This window comes from Aythya marila (assembly GCF_965140915.1).
Source record: "Aythya marila genome assembly, chromosome: Z".
Taxonomy (NCBI): Eukaryota; Metazoa; Chordata; class Aves; order Anseriformes; family Anatidae; genus Aythya; species Aythya marila.
The window spans coordinates 29,695,918-29,719,746 of NC_139080.1; the positions used below are offsets into that span (position 1 = coordinate 29,695,918).

The 23,829-nt window shown below is 40.1% G+C and overlaps 1 protein-coding gene across 1 annotated transcript in view; it reads left to right on the plus strand.

Moving 5' to 3' along the window:
- SLC1A1 (solute carrier family 1 member 1) overlaps window positions 1–22,713 on the plus strand; it is a 62,545-nt gene extending 39,832 nt beyond the window's left edge. The window contains exons 5-12 of the mRNA XM_082782487.1: window positions 625–667; window positions 2,015–2,122; window positions 3,435–3,619; window positions 5,596–5,703; window positions 13,656–13,778; window positions 14,309–14,503; window positions 15,046–15,180; window positions 19,155–22,713. Of these exons, the coding sequence (XP_082638613.1) occupies window positions 625–667; window positions 2,015–2,122; window positions 3,435–3,619; window positions 5,596–5,703; window positions 13,656–13,778; window positions 14,309–14,503; window positions 15,046–15,180; window positions 19,155–19,401 (1,144 nt within the window). The 3' untranslated portion in view covers window positions 19,402–22,713. The remainder of the gene's footprint in view (window positions 1–624; window positions 668–2,014; window positions 2,123–3,434; window positions 3,620–5,595; window positions 5,704–13,655; window positions 13,779–14,308; window positions 14,504–15,045; window positions 15,181–19,154) is intronic.
- Window positions 22,714–23,829: the final 1,116 nt, after the last annotated feature.

The following is a 23,829-nucleotide window of genomic DNA, read 5'->3' on the forward strand; positions in this document are numbered from 1 at the left end:
AATACTTAATTAATGCTGTTTTGTGGAATTGTTTGATTGTGAAATTGGCCATAGGAAAGGAGAGACACAACTGGATTGTACTTCTTCTGACCTAATTTCCTAATTTTTCAGTTCATGAAAGCAGCCCTTTACCCTGGAATAACACAGGCGAATCTTCCATAAGCCAAGATTAATTTAATATTTCAGAACTGCAATAGAACATACCACATATCTGGTGCTTCCAGCAGGGTGTTTGTAAGAGTTATTCTTTATTTCCAGCATATATTTTAGAAGTTCTGTAAAAGACCAGACTGTCTCCTGTACTCCTTGTACTCCTGTACTTTCCTTCCAAGGAAATGATGCAGTAGGAAAAACAAAACAAAACAAACAAAAAACTTTAGTAGCTAACAAGCAAATACTGAAAAATAAGCCCAAGGATTCTACCTTATGGGGACAGTGTACTGGACCTTAGGAGTCCCGAACCTTTGATTTTTCTGGACTTCAGCTCTGTCAGTGCTAACCACATTGTTCTCTGGGTAAAGGAACACAAACTGATCTATTTTTTAAGAAGTGAATTTTATCATTTTATTCAGATAAACAATTTGTTCTTAGTATAGTGTTGAAATGCCTCTACTTCTTTAACAGGAATATGTTCCCAGAAAACCTTGTCCAAGCCTGTTTTCAACAGGTGAGTTTGAACACCCTTCTTTGTTACTGTAGTTTTCATTGCTAACTACAAATTATTGTTACTTTATTACCCCTAAACTATGTCATTTTAGAATAATTTCATAGAAGCTCCTGAGTATTTTATTCCCCCATAAAAAGACTTCTTTTAAGGCATTTTGGTTTTGTTTCCATTATGAAAAATACTTTGTTGTCAGCTTTTGATCATCCCTTGCAAAAAGACTCTGTTTAGAAGCTGGATGTAGAAATCAAGCAATGTATTAATATTTAAGTTTTTCACTTTTGGGACAGGCAGTGTTACAAGGAAAATGTCATGAGGATGTACTCCCACATTCTTTAAATCCCTCCATGTCTAATGAAGTTTGCATACCTCAGCCTTCACCCCGCTATGTCTCACATCAAATGTCCATTACCAGTGATGCTGGTTCATCTTTAGGAAAAGGTAGCCAGATGTTAGAGTCTATTTGAGACATCTCTTTTCAGAAGCAGTGACATTTGGAAGTTGAAAAAAGAACCCCCTGTCTCAGTCTTACTTCAGATTCAGTCATCTTTATCCATAAATATATCAAACTGTATTTTGTGATGGTCTCTCCCTTTTTATCTCCTTCAGTGGCTGCCTACCAGTTGCTCTGAAGTTTTTTAATGGGGTAGTTTACTATTCCCATTAGAAAATGATGTTAACTGTCCTGCTGTGTAGAACACTGAACATATTTCCAGTTTATAAAACTTCTCCCTGTAGATTTTTTTCATCTGTCATTGACTTCAGAGGCAACTCTTCTGCCTTGTGGGAAGTATACAGTCCTGTACTAAACTTCATAGAAAGAATGAAGGTAGACAAGTCCCTCTTTTTGTGGGCCATATAAAACAATATTGATGTAATTATCCTTAGAGCAGGATGCTACAGCATCCTCTGTAGATGATGAGACTGACACACCTTCTCCAACAGTGTAGCATGTTCAAGCATTCTGTTTGTATCAAGTGCATTGGCACAACAGACCTCTCCTGGGGTGTCTGTTGGTGATTCTCTCTAGACTGTTCCAGTAAAAAAAAATCCCTTTGCCTTTGTCAGGAGCAATATCTCATCCACTGCAAGACTGCACCCAGGTCCGCAAAGTACCTGGGAGTCTGGAGAGCAGAATTCATAGTACATTACCTCTGAATCACTTGTTTGAATTACAGTTATCTGAAGAACAGAGCAATGTTGGCTCATTTTAATTGGGAAATAATGTGTTTGTGTATCAGATCGGTTTATTTTCCTGTTATTTTTAGGGGGCGTTTATGCCTTTGTTCATTCTTCAGTTTCCCCATATTTCTAAATAAGATGTTCTGTGTTTTTTTAAAACTTTTTCAGTATAAAACCAAACGTGAAAAAGTGGAAGCTACAACTGTCATGGATAAAAATAGCTCCGTATTTACAGAAGAATCTGTTACATCTGCTACGACACCAGAGGTTTCAGAGGTGCGACCTTTATTGTTATATTCCATTATAATATATGAAGTGCGAAGGAAGAACATAGATTAAATTTGATTTAGTTGACGCTGCACTTAATGATTGAGAGAAATATGGAAATGGTACATATATATAATTTAGGGAGGCCACAAAAATTTAATAAATGCTAGAGCTGATTATGAGGATTTTCAGGTAAGTTTAAGAAAACCTCATGGCTCTAGTGCTATAAACAGTACAAAGATTATAGATTGTGTAGGAAAATAATGAATTCATATACTCCAGTAAATGTGTATGCGAGTGAATTGTCAATTAGAAATAGAAAATTGTTGTTTTTTTTTGTTTTGTTTTGTTTTTTGAAGTGGAAAACAAATAATAAAAAGTATTTGTTACTTAATAGTTTGTTATTCTGTAAAAAAATGTTAAGAGACCAAAGTAAAGATGTTTAACAAACCTCTGAGTAGAGGTCTGGAAAGCTTATGGGTATTGACAGTGTGTTAAGTCTATAATTACACTGGAGAATAGTAAGAAAGGAATTAATTAGTCAATGAACACAAAACTATGAACAGTAAAAGTTCAATATTCCTTTTACTGTACTCCTTCCAAATTTCATCACATAATAATGAGAGCATGGGAATATGAGCTATGTGCAAGGGCATGAATTAAATCCTGAAGCAGGATTCAGTGAGGAAATGCACCCATCATATATTAATACTGTACAAACCCAGAGGAATGTGTGAATAACTACCTACTTAGTAGGATTTTTATTTGATGTGCTTCAAACTCTAGTATAAATTATGCAATTTCACTGACTTCAGCTGAAAAGTAGATTTTTAAATGGGGGCAAAATTGAACAGCATCATCCCAGCTCTTACACAATGGAGTATATATCTTATATCTGAACAAAAGCTCTTGAGCTGCTTAGAAATGACCACAGGGATTCTATATCACCTGAGATTTGTTCACCACAGTAGGGAGTAAGTATTGAGTACAATGAAGGCATGACTGAGGATACCTGGACCTTGCCATTCTTTGTGTCAGAAGTCTGTAAAGGCCAACATAAATTAAGGGGTGCTTTACTCTCCCCTAGGATGTGATCAAATCATTGCATAGCCTTAAAATGCAAAGCTTTTAAAGGCAGTTTTAATTCTATCTTCATTCCTGACCTTGCCCATGCAGCAATGCCCAAAAGGAAATGGAGTATCTGGGGAAGAGCTCCATATCTTTCCAAAGAAAGATATAATTATGCTTTCATTTTAGAACTCATTAAAGTAAACTCTGTGTTTTCAGATTGTAACTTTTTTCCCTTGACTCTGATCTATAGAACAAAACCCAAGAATACAAGATCGTGGGCTCGTATTCTGATGGCATCAATGTGCTTGGGTTGATCGTCTTTTGTCTTGTTTTTGGAATGGTTATTGGGAAAATGGGAGAGAAAGGCCAAGTGCTTGTGGATTTTTTCAATGCACTGAATGAAGCTACAATGAGAATAGTTCAGATAATTATGTGGTAAGTCCAAGGGTATACTGGCATTTTCTAATTAATTCTTTAACAGGGTTTTGTCATTGAAAAAGTAAGAGCAGACTCAGACTCACACTGACTCAGATGTTTGCTTTTGTATGTGTGCTCTTCAGCAAACAGCTTTAAAGGAAGGCTTGTAAACAGTTTCATTTATACAGAATTTGATCACTTAGAGGAAACTGGAGACAAGGCTTCCACTTACTACAAACTAAAGGAACAATCCCATTGGTACGTAAGAATCTTGATTTTTTCAGACATTGTCACTAGAAGTTTATATCAAACCAGTACAACTGTGCTAGTGATTTGAGGACTGTAGAAGAATCACCCACATACCTTTCTCAGTCTTGAACACTATTCCCTGATAGCCGTTATGTTCACAGGGTAGCTGTCCTAGGAGCTGAGTTCCTTTAGTAATAAAATTTAATATACCAGCCACAATATAGAGCAAAATCCAAAATGATATGCAAGATACAACTTGGCATCATTTTCCTTGTGCTAATAGGCTTTGTGAGATACCATCCTCACAATATTCTCACATAATATTCCCAGATGGGAAAAAAATAGAAAGTAGTAACACATTTGGTGGTGTTTAGTTGGACTTCGGAGCTATTCACAAAGCTTGTGTCTGTGCAGTCAGTAGTTGTGCAGATTGCAATTACAGGATCAGCACTACAAGCACATCCAATATTTTCCAGAGTTTGATCCTACATGGAGAATGCATTGTGCCATTTGCTGTGTACTCTGCCTGTATCCACCTTGCTTGTTTCACACTAACAGTAGCTTAGCAGATCCTTCCCTTCCATTTATTTTCCCTCCATTTCAGCACACTGAGATGTCTGCAAACCAGTAAACCTGTCCAGGGCTTAGCTGCACGCTTCTTGCTGCCTTAGAGATACCTTAGTCTCTGCAGTTTGTACTGTGCTAGACACTACAAATCTGGTGCCTAACTGAGTTAAAGTCCCATGGAATACATGTAGGCTGCATCACTTTGCAGCAAGTTACCACTAAAGAGACCCCAGAATTAGCATGTGCTACAAATACAGGATCCTACCCATAAGCTACCCTTTGTTTTGCATGTGCCTGAGTCTGGCTTCTGGCTCCTTGTATCTCTAGAGATGTGGGAGCTGTTGCTTTGTATAAGGTAAAGATGGACACTGGCAGTATGAGGAATTAGTTTTCCTTTCGCCAAGTTCAGCATTCAGCAGGAACTAGGACCCTCTACTTTGCACCAGAGGAAAGTACTACTGTGTTTGTGAGATAACACACACACATTTTTATAAGTTAATATTTTAAAATGTATAAATTTCATAAACTCACAAATTTATAAATGAATCTATATAACATTTATCAAAGCTGAAAATTGGCATCTTGTCTGTGTCACAGCCTGTTCTGTGGTAGTAAAAGGAATGCAGAGGAACTGGTGCTAGCATAAGCCCTGAATTTTGCCTTGAATTTGTCTGCTGTAGGCAGCAGCCAATGCAGCTATTTGGATGGGGACCCTTCCATCAAACAACGAACTGATGACTGTGCTATCCCAACATTAAAATGACTCTTTTGTGTAGGTGATTCACATACAGTTCCCAGTGCTACAGGGCAGTTCCTGAAAGTGCAGGAGACCTTTCCCATCTCTGTGTGATCAGAGCACAAAATCTTGGTCTCATCCCTTCAAATTTCCACCTTCAAGTAAGGTTATAGCCACTCATAAACATTTACTGCAGCAGGGCAAAACCCACACCCATTCCCAAATTCTGTGTTAAAGTTAAAATTTATTCTTATTTCCTAGTCTTTTTTTTTTACCTGTAATGTAACCTTGCTGCAAGTGAGTACGATCAATTATGTAACAGAACATCAAAGCAAATCATTCAATCTGTTGCAAAAACCTTTACTGTACAAGAAATTGTGACTTGTTGAGCATGCAGTATTTTGGAGAATTCCTTTTTAATTGCTTTACTTTTGCTTTCTAGGTATATGCCAATCGGTATTGTGTTTTTAATTGCTGGGAAGATAATAGAAGTTGAGGATTGGGAAATCTTTCGTAAACTGGGTCTTTATATGGCTACAGTGTTAAGTGGGTATGTCAAATTGTAAAGATTAAATTAAATGTAATCAATTTTGGTGCTTAGTTGATTACAACGTAATTATCTACAGCAACCAGTGTCTCCTAGGTCAGAGACAAAAAATCCTGTCAATGCAAATTGTATGAGAATGTTTTGAATACACGTTTTGTTGAATGTATGATTTGTTTTAAAATCTAAGTGCCTTGAATTCTTAGGAAAAAAAAAAAAGGCTGTTCTTGTATTCACTATTTCATCTTCTCAACGTGATGCTGAAACAGATAATATCACTGTATTTGAGGGCTACGAAGATGGTGACTGGCCTAGAGGGGAAGACATACGAGGAGCAGCTGAGGTCACTTGGCCTGCTAAGCCTGGAAAAGAGGAGACTGAGGGGAGACCTCATCGCGGTCTACAGCTTCCTCACAAGACGGAGTGGAGGGGAAGGCACTGATCTATTCTCTTTAGTCACTAATGATAGAACCTGGGGGAATGGTGTCAAGCTGAGGCAGGAGAGGTTTAGGCTAGACATCAGGAAGAGGTTCTTCACCAAGAAGTTTCAGTGGTCGCACACTGGAACAGGCTCCCCAGCACCAAGCCTGTCTGAATTTAAGAAGGGTTTGGACTGTGCACTTAGTCATATGGTCTACAGTTTTGGGTAGACCTGTGTGGTGCCAGGAGTTGGAGTTGATGATCCTCATGGGTCCCTTCCAACTCGGGATATTCTATGATTCTATGATTTTTGAAAGTCACATTGCTTCTTTTAAAAACTAGAAAAAATTGGAAAAGGGTAAGGGTAAGGTGAATCATGACTTAGAGGGCATTTCCAGGCCAATGAACATACATGAGCATCTGTATAAAGCTGAAAATATCTATGGGACCTCTGGGACCAATTTATATCAGTTGCACTGCCCAATACAAATGCAAAGTAAATGCACTACATGAGAAATGATGCCAGAGAGGAAATCAATCCTATCCCACTCCAACACAGAGAAGGCAGCTAACACTGAGAGTAGCTCTGGGGATCACACTGTTCCATCAGCACAAAAATAGCTGGTAAAGCTGGAAAAGTAGCAGTTGCTATCTGCATAACATAAACAAGCACCAAAACATTTTTGCTATTTTTTTTGTATACGCTTGACTGTGTAGAACAGTCTGAGGCTGAAGCAGTTACACCTGCAGAAATTCTTTTGCAGGTATAGAACCTTAGAAAGGGCAACTTAACTGCTTCAAATGGTATTTGTCGTAATACTAGATCATTATACATCTCTGAAGAAAATTATTACAAAGAAACCTTTGGAAAGATAAAAAGATTTTATGGTCCTAATACATTAAATGCATTTAAATTTATATTTCCATTTCAGTGAAACATAACTTCTAGGCTGTCTTGGTTCATTGCTTCATTCATTCATTCACTCCTATAATTCCTTCAGTATGCTATGGATTTATTCATATTTTGTCTAGAGGCTAGATCCAAAGTTGTTCAAGAGCTTCTTTCCCACTGCTTTATACATATCCGTGATATTTTCTTCAAATGTTATTCACACGCTTTCTGACTAACAAGCAAAGAGTAGGGTAATATTTTAGTCTTAATTGCAAAATTCTTTATAAAGAATCAGGAAGGATCTCTTTTTTGCATGATTTTTTTCTAGATAATATTTATTTCAGAGTTTTTGTGTTGTTTTGTGTATAAGCCAGCACGTTTGGACTAGCTGTTCAAAACTTATTTGAGAAGTAATGACTTTCGAAATAAAAATTACAGCTGCAGAAATAGCAGTGAATTATCACTTTCAAAAATGGTATAGAGATGAGTGATAGTTGTGTTTGTCTAATACATAAAGTTTTTTTCTTATTTTCTGCGCTGGTTCTTTCTTATTTTCTGTTTCATCTTGGAAAATAAATCTAATTTTTAAAGGATGCACACGTTGATGTTTACCAGGAGACTATAAATCATGAGTCTAATACTTTCTTTATAAACTATAAATGAGATCGTGACCAGAAATTAGCCAGAAGTCATTTATAGAATGACACTGTATAACTTCTGCAGGTTTTCTATGTTATTAAAGCCTGTTAATTCAGAGGAGGAATATGTTAGATGGATTTTGACTACCATTCGGCTTCAATTTTAGATCAGATAGCAAACTTTATGGTTGCTTACCTATTAATTGTTACTGTTTGCACTGTAACAGGACATGTCTTCCTTAGGATGTGCGTGAAGACACAGTACCTTCTCCAGATACTTTGCTAAGTATCACCACATAAAGACACCTGTTTACCTGGTAACAACCAAGCAACAACGCATGCAGCAAGGGTGCCCACCATTATATCCTTGGCAAGAAAAAGTATGTGTTCCACTGAACTCCATTACGCAGGTCACAGTTTTCCCTGATGGCTGCTAGTACAGCATTTCTGTCTCTTATGGGAAGGCCTACAGAGGTTGATAATCAGGGTGTTGTAGAGAATGGCAAACATTCCCTGCAAAACTGACCAGCAAGAAGGGTATATTAAATCATAGAAGCAAAGATGACTCTGTACTCACAAGGTTGTAGGCTGCAGGAAAAAGGTGCCTGTCCTATCTGCCAAGCCTCATACAGCATAAGGACTATTATCCACTGCTGCTGTTTCACGTGGGCACCAATGATGCAGCCAAGAGCAGTCTGAGGAGTGTCAAGAGGGATTGCAGAACCCTGGGAGCAGCAGTAAAAGACACAGGAATGCAGGTAGTTTTTTTCATCAGCCCTGCTGGTCAAAGGCAAGGGGACTGATAGGGCCAATGGATTCTGGCAAATCAAGAGATGGTTGTAGGACTGGTGCCACAGACAGGGGTTTGGCTACTTAGACTGTGGGACTCATTTTGAGAAACCTTGTCTGCTGGGGGCTGATGGGATCCACCTCTCAGAGAAGGGGAAGAGCATCTTTGGTCATAGACTTTCCAAGCTGGTGAAGAAGGCTTCAAACTACAGTTGCCAGGTGACAGGAACCTCGAACCTGCTTCTCCCAGTTTGTTGCCAGTGTCAGCAATAGATGTCCAGAGCCTGAAGAAGGATCATGGGTCAGCAGGAAAGCACCTGAAGAGCAGCACAAAGTAATTCCAGCCACTCTAGCCAGTAAGTTAGTTTCATCAGGGGCCCAACTCAAATATCTCTATACTAACACACATAGCATGGGAAATAAACAAGAGAAGTTAGGGGTGTTTGCATACCTGCAGTGCTATGATCTTATTGACATTACAGAGACATGGTGGGATGGCTCCCAGGACTGGAGTGTTAGGATGGAAGGATATAGGCAAGGGAGGTGAGGAGGCGGTGTTGCCCTTTCTGTCAATGAGCAGCTGGAGTGCATAGAACTCTGCCAGGGGATGGGAGAGGAGCTGACAGAGAGCATATGGGTCAGGATTAAAGGGAGGGCAGGGGCAGGGGACATCCTAGTGGGGGTCTGCTACAAGCCACCTGATCAGGGAGACCAAGCGGATGAAGCTCACTATAGACAGATAAAAGCAGCCTCACATTCACAAGCCCTGATTCTCATGGGGGACTTTAACAACCCCGATATCTGTTGGAGTGACAACACAATAGGGCAGAGGCAAACCAAGAGGTTCCTGGAATACATTGATGACAACTTCCTTCTCCAAATGACAGAAGAGCCAAAGAAGAGAGGTGCAGTGCTGGATCTCATTCTCATCAACAGGCAGGATCTGGTAGGGAATGTGAAACTCAAGGGCAGCCTTGGCTGCAGTGATCGTGAAATGGTGCAGTTTTGCATTCAGAGGGCAGCGAGGAGGGAGCACAGCAAACTCTCTATCCTGGACTTTGTGAGAGCAGACTTTGCTCTGTTCAGGAATCTGCTTGGTAGAGTACCATGGGACAAAGCCCTGGAGGGAAGAGGAACTCAAGAAAGCTGGTTAATATTCAAGTACCACCGCCTTCAAATTCAGGAGCAATGCATCCCGACAAAGAGGAAATTGGGCAAAAATGCCAGGATAGCTGCATGGATGAACAAGGAGCTCCTGACCAAGCTCAAAAAGAAGGCCTACAGAGAGTGGAAACAAGTATAAATAACCTGGGAGGGATACAGAGACCTTGAGCAGCCAGGGATAAGGTTAGGAATGCCAAAGCTCTTTTAGAATTAAATTTGGCTAGAGACATCAAGGGCAATAAGAAAGGGTTCTGTAGATGAAGTGGTGATAAAAGGAAGATGAGGGAAATTGTGGGCCCTCTCCAGGAGGAAACAGGAGACCTGGTCAGCCAGGATATGGAGAAGGCTAAGCTACTTAATGAATATTTTGTCTCAGTCTTCACAGACAAGAGCACCAGGCACAAGGCCTAGGCCCCAGAAGGCAAAGGCAGAGACAGGAAGTATGATGAGCCACCCAGTGTTGGAGAAGATCTGGTTTAAGACCATCTATGGAACTGTAAGGTGTACAAGCCTATGGAATCTGATGAGATGCGTCCAAGGGTCCTGAGGGAACTGGCAGATGCAGCTGCTAAGCCTCTCCCCATCATATATGAGAAGTCGTGGCACTTTCAAAAAGGGAAAAAAGGAGGACCTGGAGAACTACAGGCCAGTCAGTCTCACTTCTGTGTCCAGCAAGATCATGGAGAAGATCCTCCTGGAAACTATGCTAAGACACATGGAAAATAAGGACATGATTGGTTACACCCAGCATGGCTTCACTAAGGGCAGATTGTGCCTGACAAATCTGATGACCTTATAAGAGGGGCTTACAGTATTGGTGGATACGGGAAGAGCAACTGACATCATCTACCTGGACTTGCGCAAAGTATCCCCCATGATATCCTTGTCTCTAAATTGGAGAGACATGGCTTTGACAGATGGACCACTTGGTGGGTAAGGCTTTGGCTGGATGGTTGCACACAAAAAGTTGTGGTTAATGGCTCAATGTCCAGGTGGAGATCATTGATGAGTGTTGTTCCTCAGGGGTCAGTAATGGGACCAGCACTATTTAACATCTTTGTTGGTGACACAGAGAGTGAGATTGAGTGCACCCTCAACAATTTTGCCAATGACACCAAGCTGTAGTCAATACACTGGAGGGAAGAGATGCCATCCGGGGGGACCTGGACAAGCCTAAGAGGTAGGCCTGTGCGAACCTCAGGAGGTTCAACAAGGCCAAGTGCAAGGTTCTGTGTCTGGGTCAGGGCAATCCCAAATACAAATACAGGCTGGGGGGAGAATGGATCGAGAACAGCTCTGATGAGAATGATCTAGGGGTACTGGTTGACAAGAAGCTTGACATGAGCCATCAGTGTGCGCTTACAGCCTAGAAAGCCAACCATATGCTGGGCTGCATCAAAAGCAGCGTGGCCAGCAAGTTGAAGGAGGTGATTCTGCCCCTTTAGTCTGCTCTCCTGAGACTCCAGTTGGAATACTGCATTCAGCTTTGGGGTCCCCAACACAAGGAGGGCATGGATGTATTAAAAGGAGTTGAGAGGATAGAGTCACAAACATGATCAAGAGGCTGGAGCACCTTTTCTATGAAGACAGGCTGAAAAAGTTGGGGTTATTCAGCCTGGAGAAGAGAAGGCTCCAGGAAAACCTTATACCAACCTTCCCATACCTAAAGGGGATCTACAGGAAAGCTGGAGAGGGACTCTTTGTCAGGGAGTGTAGTGAGAGGACAAGGAGTAATGGCTTTAACCTAACAGAGGTTAAGTTTAGATTATATAAGGAGGACATTTTTTCCCGTGAGGGTGGTGGGGCACTGGAACAGGTTGCTGAGAGAAGTTGTGGATGCCCCATCCCTGGAAGTGTTCAAAGCCAGATTGGATGGGGCTTCAAGCAACCTATTTTAGTGTGAGGTTGTGTGTTGGCAGGGGTGTTGGAATTATATGATCTTTAAGGTCCCTCCAGTCTAAGCCATTCTATATTTTCTGGCCTTCAGGAATGCCCTTTTTTCCATCGCTCTTCAAACCGTAGGAGTTGTGCTTTTTCTTTGTTTTGGATTCTCTTCCCACCATCATTTTAGGTTTCATCATTATTTGCCTCATGTTTGTGTTTTTTTCTGTTCATGTACATCTTTTGTAGCCATTTCTCTATTATCCTTCCTTTAAGGTAACTCTTAAGAGTTACAGGATGTCTCAAACATACTCCTTGTTTTCACTAGCAAGAAAAGTGTGCAAGATCACAAGAGCTTGTATGTCTTATCCTCTTCTTCCTTTCCGTTTTCTTCCCTCTCCAACTCATTATACACCTCACTTTCTTCCCAACTTTCTTATTCATGACCTTTTACATCCTTGACCCTACCAGCTCTTTCCCACCATTGTCTGCGACATATCTCAGCCTCTATTTAGGTCAACACAAAGCAATAATCTTCCCCTAATACCTCTGCTCCAGTTGCCCAGAAAATATCTTCATCCCATCACTTTTTAGAGCAGCAGTGTCAGGATTAGGATATGTTAGCAGATACAGAGGAGAAAAATCAAAATAGGAGGCATAATGCAATTACCAGAGAACTCTCAGCCTAAAAGAGAAAGGAAGCTGCAGCAAGCCGTCTGGCCATGTCTTTGCCTTTGTCTATTCTGAAAGCAGCAAGACAGTTACATGAATGCTGAAAGAATGCTATTTTGAGAAATAAAAATTGCTGCTTGTTATGTGTTGTGTTTAATACATGCAAATAAATATTTCTTCAAATTTGTTTCATGAAAATCAGTAGTAACAAAATAGATATGCACAAATGCTATTTTGGATAATGCCATGTTTATGCTGCAAAGTGCAGATCTAAAATTTTCAAAATAACTTTATTTGGAAGTCATTATGTTTGTAGATGTAGACATTACTTGAAAAGTTTACTCGCATCAACACTTTGGTTAAGACACCCAACAATATCCAAGTTTTTATATTTTTTCTACATGTTCTGCGTAATTCAGTTTGTTCTCAGGCACTGTTTTATAAATTTTTATGTTTCTTTCTAGAGTTCTTTATAGATTTTTTTTTGATACATGTTGTGTGCTCTCTTTTACATTCCAATAAATAAAACATTTTTCACATTAAGAGTGAAAACTTAATTCCCATTGTCTTTAACAAGATCATTTTTCCAAGGAAACAAGTAGCTAGATGTCAGGGCCTTTTTACTGGTTTTGTAAATTTCTGTGCTGTGGCTCTTGCTCTTAATTGCCTGGCTTTGGCGGAACAAATGGCACTATGATTTATTGTCATCTTTATCAAGTACTCTAAATCATGAAGCACTGTTACAGCACAGTAACATTTGCAAGAATATCTTGTGAGGACAGAATAAAAATACCAAGGTCATATATGCAACACTTCTGGGTTTTGTGTTTCCATGCTGTGATAATTTCTTTTCAAAAAAGCTGACGTTGCCATGATGGCTTTTGATTTTGGAATATAGGAAATATTTCACAGACTATTCACATATATTTAATTTCAAATATACCCATAGTAGACTGTTTGCCTATAATCTTAATGGCCACAAAACTCTACAGCATATGCATTCAGGATTAATGCACAATGTTCGAAGGATGACTATGTCCCTGAAACACACTCAAATATCCAAACAAAGATACCTGAGCAGTGTGTAAAGTCAGGACAATTTCATCATTGCATGTCTACACACTTAATTTTAAAAAGTAATAGTTTCAAAACACAGTATTTCAGCACCTTACAACATGAAAGATATACGTAAGACTACATATGTGGCATTTGTACAGTCTGAAATATCTCAGTTTAATATATAGAATCAATGTAAAATAGCCATGTTTGAATTGTAGACGTCTGAATTGTAGACCTCGGCTTACACAATTTTCCACAAAATAGATGTGGACTTTTAAATAGAATATTGTTCTCTAAATATTAAAGATAGATGTAACTAAAGTCTCTGAGAGTTTCACAATTGTATTTGAAGACAGAATTAGATGTCATTTATGACCGTCTTATCATTGAAACAAGGCAATGAAATCTATCCATCAATTTAACTATTCCATTTTCTTTTGCAGCCTTGCAATCCATTCCACTGTAATTCTGCCACTGATCTACTTAATAATAGTAAGGAAAAATCCTTTTCGTTTTGCCATGGGGATGGCTCAGGCACTTCTGACAGCCCTCATGATTTCTTCCAGGTAAACAAAAGTAACATTTATTTTCTGTAATGTTTATAGTAGTAATTGCATTGTTTGTGCTCTGATTTTATTGTCACTTTGTTACATATCTGTTTCACCTGGACAATTGTAAATACCTTGGAGGGTTGAAATATTACTTTTGAGGTTATTTCTGCAGTACCCAAAAGGGAAGTATAGATTGTAGTGAAGCTGTGCTGGCCTTTCTCCAAAGTAGAGTCTGGTCTTCCAGATACAAATTCAGGAAACATTTTTTTGCCATTCAGTTAATTACTCATGGACTTGTTAGAGTATAGGCTGTTTCAGTGTTATATACATTCTGAAAATTTTAATGTGTATTTTTGAGGATAACCAAGACTTTGTTATCTCTTCCTGTAATTTGAAGAAAGAGCAAAGATAGTTTTGGTTTAAAACCCAACTCTTCACTTTCATATTGCAGCCTTCCTGTCTGCAAATCAGGCTGTAAGGGAAAGGAAAGATAAAGGAAATGGTATATCACCTGTGCTTACTTTCTGTGTCTATCTGTGTGCCAGTTCAGCAACTTTGCCTGTCACCTTCCGCTGTGCAGAAGAAAAAAACTTCATTGATAAAAGAATTACCAGGTTTGTACTTCCAGTTGGAGCTACCATCAACATGGATGGCACAGCTCTCTACGAAGCAGTAGCAGCTGTATTTATTGCACAACTGAATGACTTGGAACTGGACATCGGCCAAATAGTTACCATTAGGTAAGACTAAAGCCAAGACACGCATTTTGTTGGTGTTTTTCTTAATGAATGATTTTACTTTGAATACCTTATGGGAGAGTTGAAGCTATCATTCACAGCACAGAAGAAAACAGAATAATTCTCATATCTTGTTCCAGAGCCTATTTATCCAGGTGAGAAGGTGGGCTAGGCCAAGGTATATTGGGAAATTGCTGTTATCATCTCACAGTAAGCACTTGCAAACCCAACTCAACATCTTCATATGATCTAAGTTGTATGTTGGACATGCATTTATCTATTTATTCTGCATTGTAATCCTAACAGTTGTTTGCTTGCTCAAGGAGCCATGGACTCTGCTTCAAGTGTTAGGAACTGTGATGGCACTGTTTCAAACTTGTCCAATTGACTTGTCCCCACATGCTGAGTAGATACTACTCAACAGGAAAACTGGAACATTTGGATTTCTTCCTTGCAGTGAAATACGCCCATTTGTGCCAGAAAATAGAGCTACTGTGAGCAGAATGTATCCTGAATGCATTTTTCTGTCTTTATTTGGGATTTAGTGTCACAGCTACAGCAGCCAGCATTGGAGCTGCTGGTGTCCCCCAAGCTGGACTAGTCACCATGGTGATTGTACTGAGTGCTGTTGGCCTGCCAGCCGAAGATGTTACTCTGATCATTGCAGTTGACTGGCTCCTGTAAGTTTAAGGCACTTGATATTTATTTATTTATTATTATGTTTAATTCTTACACAAGCTTTTCAGCAACATGTGGGCCTGTGAAAGAACAAAATCATGCAGGAATGCTGCAGGAATTGGGCAAAGATTCTTTTTGTGGCCGGCCTTGTTCAATATAGAATTGGATGTAGCCATGGCTATAATTCTATGAGAAGTCCTACAGTGTGGGATGGAAGTTAATAACCTCACATCCAGAGATTCTGTTCAGCCAGTGGGCACAACATTGTTAAATTGTTAGTGTAACGCTCAGGAAAGGCATGTTTCACAGTACTAAGGAGCACCTTTGGAGTTTCTCAACTGCTACCATATTTTACTAAATAGATACACCATTCACAAAAATCAAATGCAGCCACAAGCAGAATCATCTCAGCTGATTTTAACAAAGTACATAAATGCCATACGCTGGTGAAGATGGAGTGCAGCACATGAACTAAGCAAAGTTGGACCTTGATTCTATATGCACACACATGACAGGCTCTACAAGGGTACATTCTGCCAGCATCAGTTTGCTTGAGCTGCTTTTCAGTGAGACAGTTTCTTAAGGATACAGCCCCATGACCAGCAAGCACGCATGCAAATTCAGAAAGCACTACTTATCCCTGATTCCAACCACTTCACCTTAGAGCACATAAAAACCTCAGTCCCATTAAGCATCACCTTCTGGAAAGAAGCACTTAACAAGAAGTCTTCTGTTCAAACAAGACATTTCTAAGAAACTTCTGCAACAACCCCAAAGAATGACATCATGTATTCTGGAGTTCAAAAAGGAATAGGTGTTCAGTTTTGTCCCATGATTCACTGGGAAAGGATAACAAGATTCCCAAGTAAAGGAGTATAACTTTAGTTTATAATACAGCTTTTTTCTGCCTCCTAAAGTGTCCAAGCTCAGACTGGACACTTAGCTTATCAGACTGGGCACTCAGCTTGTCATGCTCAGACTGAGGTCTTAATCACCAGCATTAACTCATCATGGGTGATATTTTATTGGTACCAATCCACAGATACTAATCATTTCATAGACTCTGCATTTCATTTTCTTAGGCTTATATTTACCCTCGAAATAAGTTCATTCCTTTTCCTTGCCCACCTTTTTCAATGATTTTCTTGAAGGATTTCTTGGCAGCAACCTATGTATTTCACAGATACACTTAATTTATTTGATTATTTAACTCAATTTTTCTATCTGTAGAGAAACTGTTCTTCAGAAAAGCAAGGCCATTGAATGGATCCAAGAATCAATTAAATTTCAGTATAAACATCATACCTTCAAAAAAAACCATCACCAAACAGTGTACATTTCCCCCATCAGCTGTCTGCAACAGTGTCTAATAGGTTTGTTTGCTGTGCTCCACAACCATTTTGTTTTCTCCAGCTATTTTACCAGTGCTCATTTAGTTTTGTTAAGGGTGGTGAAGATCTGTCCAAATCATTGTCTCAGAGCAGGTATCTAAAGAAGAATGTAAGAGCAAAACAAATGTATATTGTTACTTTTCCCAAAGTGCTTTCTTAGCCTTCAGGAAGTGGCAACTCAAAAAGTTCCCACATTAGAAGTGATTTTTGTTTTAACAGTGCTCAACAGATTTCTTCTGACATGAACTTGCCTCGTTTCTTTTGGAACCCATATCAACTTCTAGCATCCAGATGTCCTGTGAAAAGGAATTCCACAACCTAACAATGTGCTGCACAAAATACTTTTTTTTTAACCCATCTCATAATCCTTTTACTTGATTTCCTCTAATTTCTTCATGAGAATGAGACAGAAAGAGAACAGTCATTCTGTACTTACTATGGTAATCATAATTTAATGCACTCTATCATAGAATCATAAAATCATCAAGGTTGGAAAAGACCTCCACGATCATCTGGTCCAACTATTCCCCCACCTCCAATATCACCCACTAAACCATGTCTCCAAGCACCCCATGCTACCTTTCCTTAAACACCTCCAGGGATGGTGACTCCACCACTTCTCTGGGCAACCTGTTCCAGTGCCTAATTACTCTATCTGAGAAGAAATTTCTCCTAATTTCCAACGTCAACCACACCTGGTACAACTTCAGGACATTCCCTCTAATCCTATCTCTACTTTTCTGTGAGAAGAGGCTGACCTCCAGCTCCCCACAACTTCCTTTCAGGTAGTTGTAGAGAGCAATAAGGTCTCCCCTGAGCCTCCTCTTCTCCAGACTAAAAAACAAGAAATAAAAATAAAAAAATAAAAAATAAAAAAAGTTCTTTCAGCCATTCCTCATAGGACTTGTGTTCCAGACCCTTCACCAGCTTTGTAGCCCTTCTCTGGACATGTTTCAGGGCCTCGATGTCCTTCTCGAGGGGCCCAAAACTGAACATAGTACTCAAAGTGTGGTCTCACTAGAGCAAAGTACAGGGGAACGATCACCTCCCTGGTCCTGCTGGCCGCACTATTCCTGATACAAGCCAGGACGCTGTTGGCCTTCTTGGCCATATAGGCACACTGCTGGCTCATGTTCAGGCAAGCATCGACCAACACCCTCGGATCCTTTTCCTCTGCCCAGCATTTGAGCCTCTCTGCCCCAAGTGTGTAGCGCTCCACGGGATTGCGACCAAAACGCTGGAGCCAGCACTTAGCCGTGTTGAACCTCGTCCCGTTGGCCTCAGCCCATTGACCCAACCAGTTCCCTCTGCAGGGCCTTTCTGTCTTTTCTTCAATCTGCAATTTAGGTGATTCTTAGGCACAATAATAGTACATAGAAGATACCTGTTCCACCATGAAACAGAGAACTGTCTTTGATTCTAATTGACATATGTTTCAGATGAAGGTGTCTTGCTGTGTAAAGAAAATTAAAGATTAATTTCATGAACAAGGGATCATTGGCAGTGCATTTTGCACTTCAGCAGATGGGATGCACATCATGATGACATGTAGATTAACATTTTTGCCTTTTGTACTTACTGCCTAAAATGTATTATTTTGTAACCTGCTAGTTGTGCTTATTAACAATCTTCTAGTTAATTCTGAACTCATCAAGGTTTTCTTTTTTTTTTTTTATGTAGGCTTGAGGAGATTTTCCATGTTCATAATTAAGAAGTAGAATATGATTATTATGAAAAATGAGTTTAATGTGTGATTCACTCATTCTACTGATCATACTGGACATTTACTACATCCTTCCCTCTTCCTTTTCCTACCCCTCCCACATGAAGAATCCATAGCCACATGTTCATGCTAGAGTTCAGCAGCTGTTGTAGAATTATGTTTGGGAACTGATTCACTGCATTATTGTTTTTGAAGTCTCCCATGCCAGTTTTCACGTTTTGCATGGTATTCCTGCTTTTCTGCCAAGCAGTGGCATATTTTTAAGGCCTGCAGGTCACATTTCTCTTGGGAGAAAAATTTGCAGCACAGAAGCATCGTGTTTCTTAATGTGACTTAACACAACTTTGTACATCAATTCTTTAACAAGAGTTTAGGCCAAAATACTGGGCTAGGCACTTCTATAGTTGAGGAAATAACTATCAAAAAGGCAAAAGGCAAACACTTATGCTGTGCCCCACAGTCTCTCCTCCCACTCCTCCAAAAGTGGTCTCATCGCAAAGAAAGCCAGCTGTGTAGCATACTCCAGGGCCTGAGAAGTGCTCTCCATAAGACTTCTTAAAGTCTCTGCACAGCAGTTTGATTTCTGCTGTTAACTGACCAGTTATGTGACTTAGAGCTTCATTCATTCAGTACAAAGGCATTCATTTTGGAAGTCACACTAGGTTTGTTCAAATTCACACGGGAAAAATTCTCCCCTTTGATCCCTTGTCCTCCCGCACTTTTGCCTTTAAGGCCAGAATGGCCTAGAATCCACACTGGGAAAAAAAACATGAGCTCACCATTTGGTGACATCACTTATGTTTACTAAAAAGATTTTCTAGGTAACATATTGAATGATTTCTCTGACATTTTTATTCCACAGGGATCGATTCAGAACAATGGTTAATGTCTTGGGAGATGCCTTTGGTACAGGGATAGTGGAGAAGCTCTCTAAAAAGGAGCTGGAGCAGATGGATGTCAATTCTGAAGTTAATATAGTCAACCCTTTTGCCTTGGAAACAACAACACTTGATAATGATGAAACAGAGACCAAGAAATCGTATGTCAATGGAGGCTTTGCTGTGGATAAGTCTGACACCATATCCTTCACGCAGACATCTCAGTTCTAAAGCCAGTAAGTAGCTTTCAGATGAAACAGGAGCACTAAAGGACGTGGCCATATGCATTCTTAAAAAGTTAAAGGGTAACTGAAAATGAATTACATCTCACATATATTTGATTTACTGCACAGACTGATTCTCTTCACTGGTTCTGGCCCCTACTAATCACCTCTGTCAACAATTTGAACTCACCACTTTTGCTCCTTGCTGATATGTTGAAGAAAAAGACATTTGTAAAATACTTGGTGGTATACACGCTTGGTGAGGCTATGAATTGCCTCTCTGGAATCAGCTTGCTCATATATGGGGATCAATAGCTGGAACAGCCAAACGTGTTTTTCTCAGGAGTAGCACAGCATTCCACATCTCACCTGCATTACAAAACACCTTTACAAAATCTCTTTTAACATCTTTGCCTTCTAAACACATTGCACTGTACCAGAAACCTACTGTAACTTGATCATGTGCCAAAATACTCCTTTCTGCAGCTGAGAGATCACCTCTAGGGCAAATTGAGTCAGAAAGGAACAGAACAAGGCCTTGTAGTAAATATTCTAGTGTGAATGGGGTTTCATTTTTCTTTAATTGTGAAATAATTGGGCATGGAAGAGCTGCCATTGCTTACATTGCTAGACTTCCCCTTGTGTTCCCTGTGAATGCCAGCTGCTGGCCTTCCAATGTGAAACACATTGCTGTGGATTTTGGCTTCTGGCATTTGAAGAGTTTTGATAAAGTGAAACTTCACCAGTTTTGGTCCACTTCAGTGGCATCCTGATACATAGACAGCAGACGGAGAAATGGTACTTTACTCTTGTCCACCCTTGATTCTAACCAAATATTAATCAGCCCATAAGTAGCCAGAGGTCAGGAAGATGAAAACAGGCTATAAAGCAACACATAATGCAAACTAAAACTTTCCTCCTTAGAACAAAAACAGGTATGGTATGAAGAGTAGGAGGCATGCCTCTTTGTAGACAGATGCCACTGTCACTAAGCTCTTTGCACAGACTGGCTGTGTAAGCATGCAAGTTTGTAGCTGTGACACCACTTAGAGTGCCAACATATATTATCAGCTACATTGTATCTCATGAAGCATTTCTGGACCCAGAAAGTCATGTATTCTGTTGGCTTGCTGTAGGATAAGAAGCAACAAGAATTTCCTAATAAGAAATCTCCATTGTCTAAAACATTTTATACAAGATTTTTGTGGTGCGAAATCACTCTCCCCAGGGAGGGATTGCTGTAAATTTTTTTTTTCCCTTGCATTTTGCCATTCATTAGCCATTTTACTTGTAAACTGAAATTCATATAGAGTTGTTTGTAAGTAAGATTATAGGAAACCTAAAATTGCACTCATATGTTAACAAAAAACCCTGCAGATTCTGCTGTTCGTGGCAGTGTACTATACTTGAGTCAGGCCTACACTTTTTTATTTAAATAAACCAGAAGCGTGCCAAAGAACAACAATTAAGAAGAACATATTTACTGTAGAATTTGATAAATTGCACCTTAAACCAACAAGTCAATGAAACATAATACCATGTTTAAATTAAACATTGTAACATATGTGATAATGTTAATCCAAATATAATTATGTTTATCCATAATAAGGAAAATGTACAGATTGAATAAGTCAATCTTTTACCTGTGCTGAAATAGTATGAAACATTTTTATGGCTTTGCTTATGAAACGAAAAAAAACAAAAACAAAAACAAAACAAACAAACAAAAAAACCCACCAGTTTCCCATAATTAGCGTATGATCTATGTCTTGTCTTTCCTTTGCTTTTTTTTTTTCGTTACCTATTTACCATTACCCCATTATGTAACCACCCTACTATGATGTACTGTGAATAATGTTCCTAATATATTCTAAATAAATAAATTCTCTCCTTAGTTCTTGTTGTAGCTTCCCATCCTCTCCTCACTGTAGAATATTGAGTTCCATTAGCTATGGCAGGAAAAGCAAAACTGTGTGAGTTTATGATTTAGGTTCCCTTCACTATTGATCTAGCTGTAGCTTTGGCAAGAATTAATCTGTTCTTACAATAAAATAAAAATATTGCTCTCACAATAATATGGCAGTGAGACTACAATAAAACCCTTTAAATATGGAGGATTTGGGTTGGTGGTATACTTTTAAACACATGCTAAGTAGCAGATTATTTATTTATATTGATCGGATTCAGGGTTGATGGTGCTGTGTTGACATCCACCTACCACCAAGACACCCAACCACAAGGTTGCTTCAGTCCAAGGATGTTGGTTGCTTCAGTCCAAGGATGCTTTTCCTGACATCCCGTTCAAACTATTTATATTCTGCATAGGTGGAAACATTGTACATAAGCAAAGCGTTCTCTTCTCCACAGCCTGCTACTCTGGCAGCCTTGGAGATTTTTTTTAGAGAATGTGCCACTGGAATATGCCCTGCAGATTCTGGGTCTTTGAGCCCTGTTGTTAGGTTGCTATACACTCTTTGAGGCTGTGGAAGCTCACGCAAGTTTGGCTCTGAATCTACAGTATTATGTGTGTAACTGTACACTGTATATACATGTATGTATCTGTAGCAGCCCCACAAGAGTTTAAACCACAGAAACACAGCCACTATATGCAGGTCACCTGTTCTCTCATCTTCTCTGTCAAGAACAGGAACAATCCTTATTACACTCAAAAAAAAAAAAAAATGATGGCTAGACCCTCTCCTTCTCCTTGAATTTACAATTTCAGGCCTGTTTGACTACACATGATGTGCAGCAGAGTACCTGCTGACACCACATGGCCGGTAAAATGCCAAGCACCACAACAGGTGCAACTGCTGCCACTGCTGTTGCTCCGCAGAGCCACGCCTCCAGCCTGTGGCTCTACCAAGCCACCAGATGGCAGTGCTGGGCAGACCACCTGCTGGGGTGGGGAAAGGGCCACGGGTGAAGGGCAGGGCTACATGGCCCATAGGCCTGCCTGCAGCTGCGATTGGCCAGGACAGGAAATCCCATCTCAGGTGTCTAACTGATTGGCTGTCCATTTCCTTAAGCTGAGCAAGTGCTTACATGTAAGAACACATATGTTTCTATACAACTGTATTGCATTTAGATGCTGAGATGCTGCTATGAGAAACGGCCCTGCAAAAGATGAGATGTAAGAGTAGTAGTAGCAAAAGCTAGAGGACGAGCAAGAAGGTTAAGAGGAGGTGCTGTAGGTACCATAGAATAGATTCCCCTGCAGCACAAACCCTGGAGGGGACCATGACATTGCAGGTGAATGTGTCCAAAGGGAAGCTGCAGCTTTAAGGGAGCCTGCAGTAGAGCAGGGGAGAAGTCTGAGGAGGAAAGAGTTTCCAAGCGGAGCAGTGATAGGGTGACTGCAAACTCCCAGGCCTGTGAGACAGTTTGGGGTGGAGGGAAATTGAAGAGTCATGGATGAAGGAGTGTAACTGAGTTTGAGATGAAGAGATGAGGGGAGAAGTTGGGGGAGGGAGGGGCTGGACTGGGAAAGTGTACGTTTTTACTTTGCAATAAAATAAATTAACTTTAACCACGTTGAGTCTGATTTGCCTGTGACTTCCCCCCCTTTTTTTTTTTTTTTTTTTTTTTTTTTTTTTTTTTTTTTTTTTTTGTCATCTTGCTGAGGACAGAGGGAGAGTGGTTGGGTGCACATTGGCTACTGTCCAAGGTTAGACAGTCACAACTATATATACAATTTATATATACTAGAAATATAGAAAGGACTCTATAAGTGTTCTGTCTTTCCGTTGCTTAAGTTGCCCTTTTACTATCACCCATACCCATTTATGTACTCACCCTGTTTTGATGCACTCTGACTTGTGTTCCTAACATGCTCTATATCAGAAATTTCTCTCCTTTGCTCTTGCTGTAGCCTCCTTTACCCGCTGTGTTCCTTTAGCTATAGTGAGAAAAACTGGATGAGATTATAATTTAATTAACTGTCTTGGGTGTATGTGGAAAGGGTTTGGTAGCAGAAGAGCTGCAGGGGTGGCTTCTGTGAGAAGACTCCAGAAGCTGCCCCATGTGAGATAGGAGTCAGTTAAAAAGGGACCCGCTGATGGCCAGAGCCAAGCCACTGAGCGATGCTGGTTCCACCTCTGTGAGAGCATATTTAAGAAAGAGAAAATTCTGCTGTGCACCAGCAGCAGGGAGAGAGAGGAGTCAGAAGCAACCCAGGTTAGTGAAGAATGATGGGGAAGAGGTGTGCCAGGCACTGGAGCAGAAGTTCCCCCACAGCCTGTGGAGAGGCCCATGGTGGAGCAGGCTGTCCCTGTACAGCCCATGGGTGCCACGGCAGAGCAGATCGCCGTGATGCAGCCCATGGAGGAGCCCCCAGTGGAGCAGTTGGATGTGGCCTGGAGGAGTATGCAGCCCATGGAGAGCCCCTGCAGGATTATAAGGCTAAAACCAGGATAGCAACCCTGGACTTTTGGAG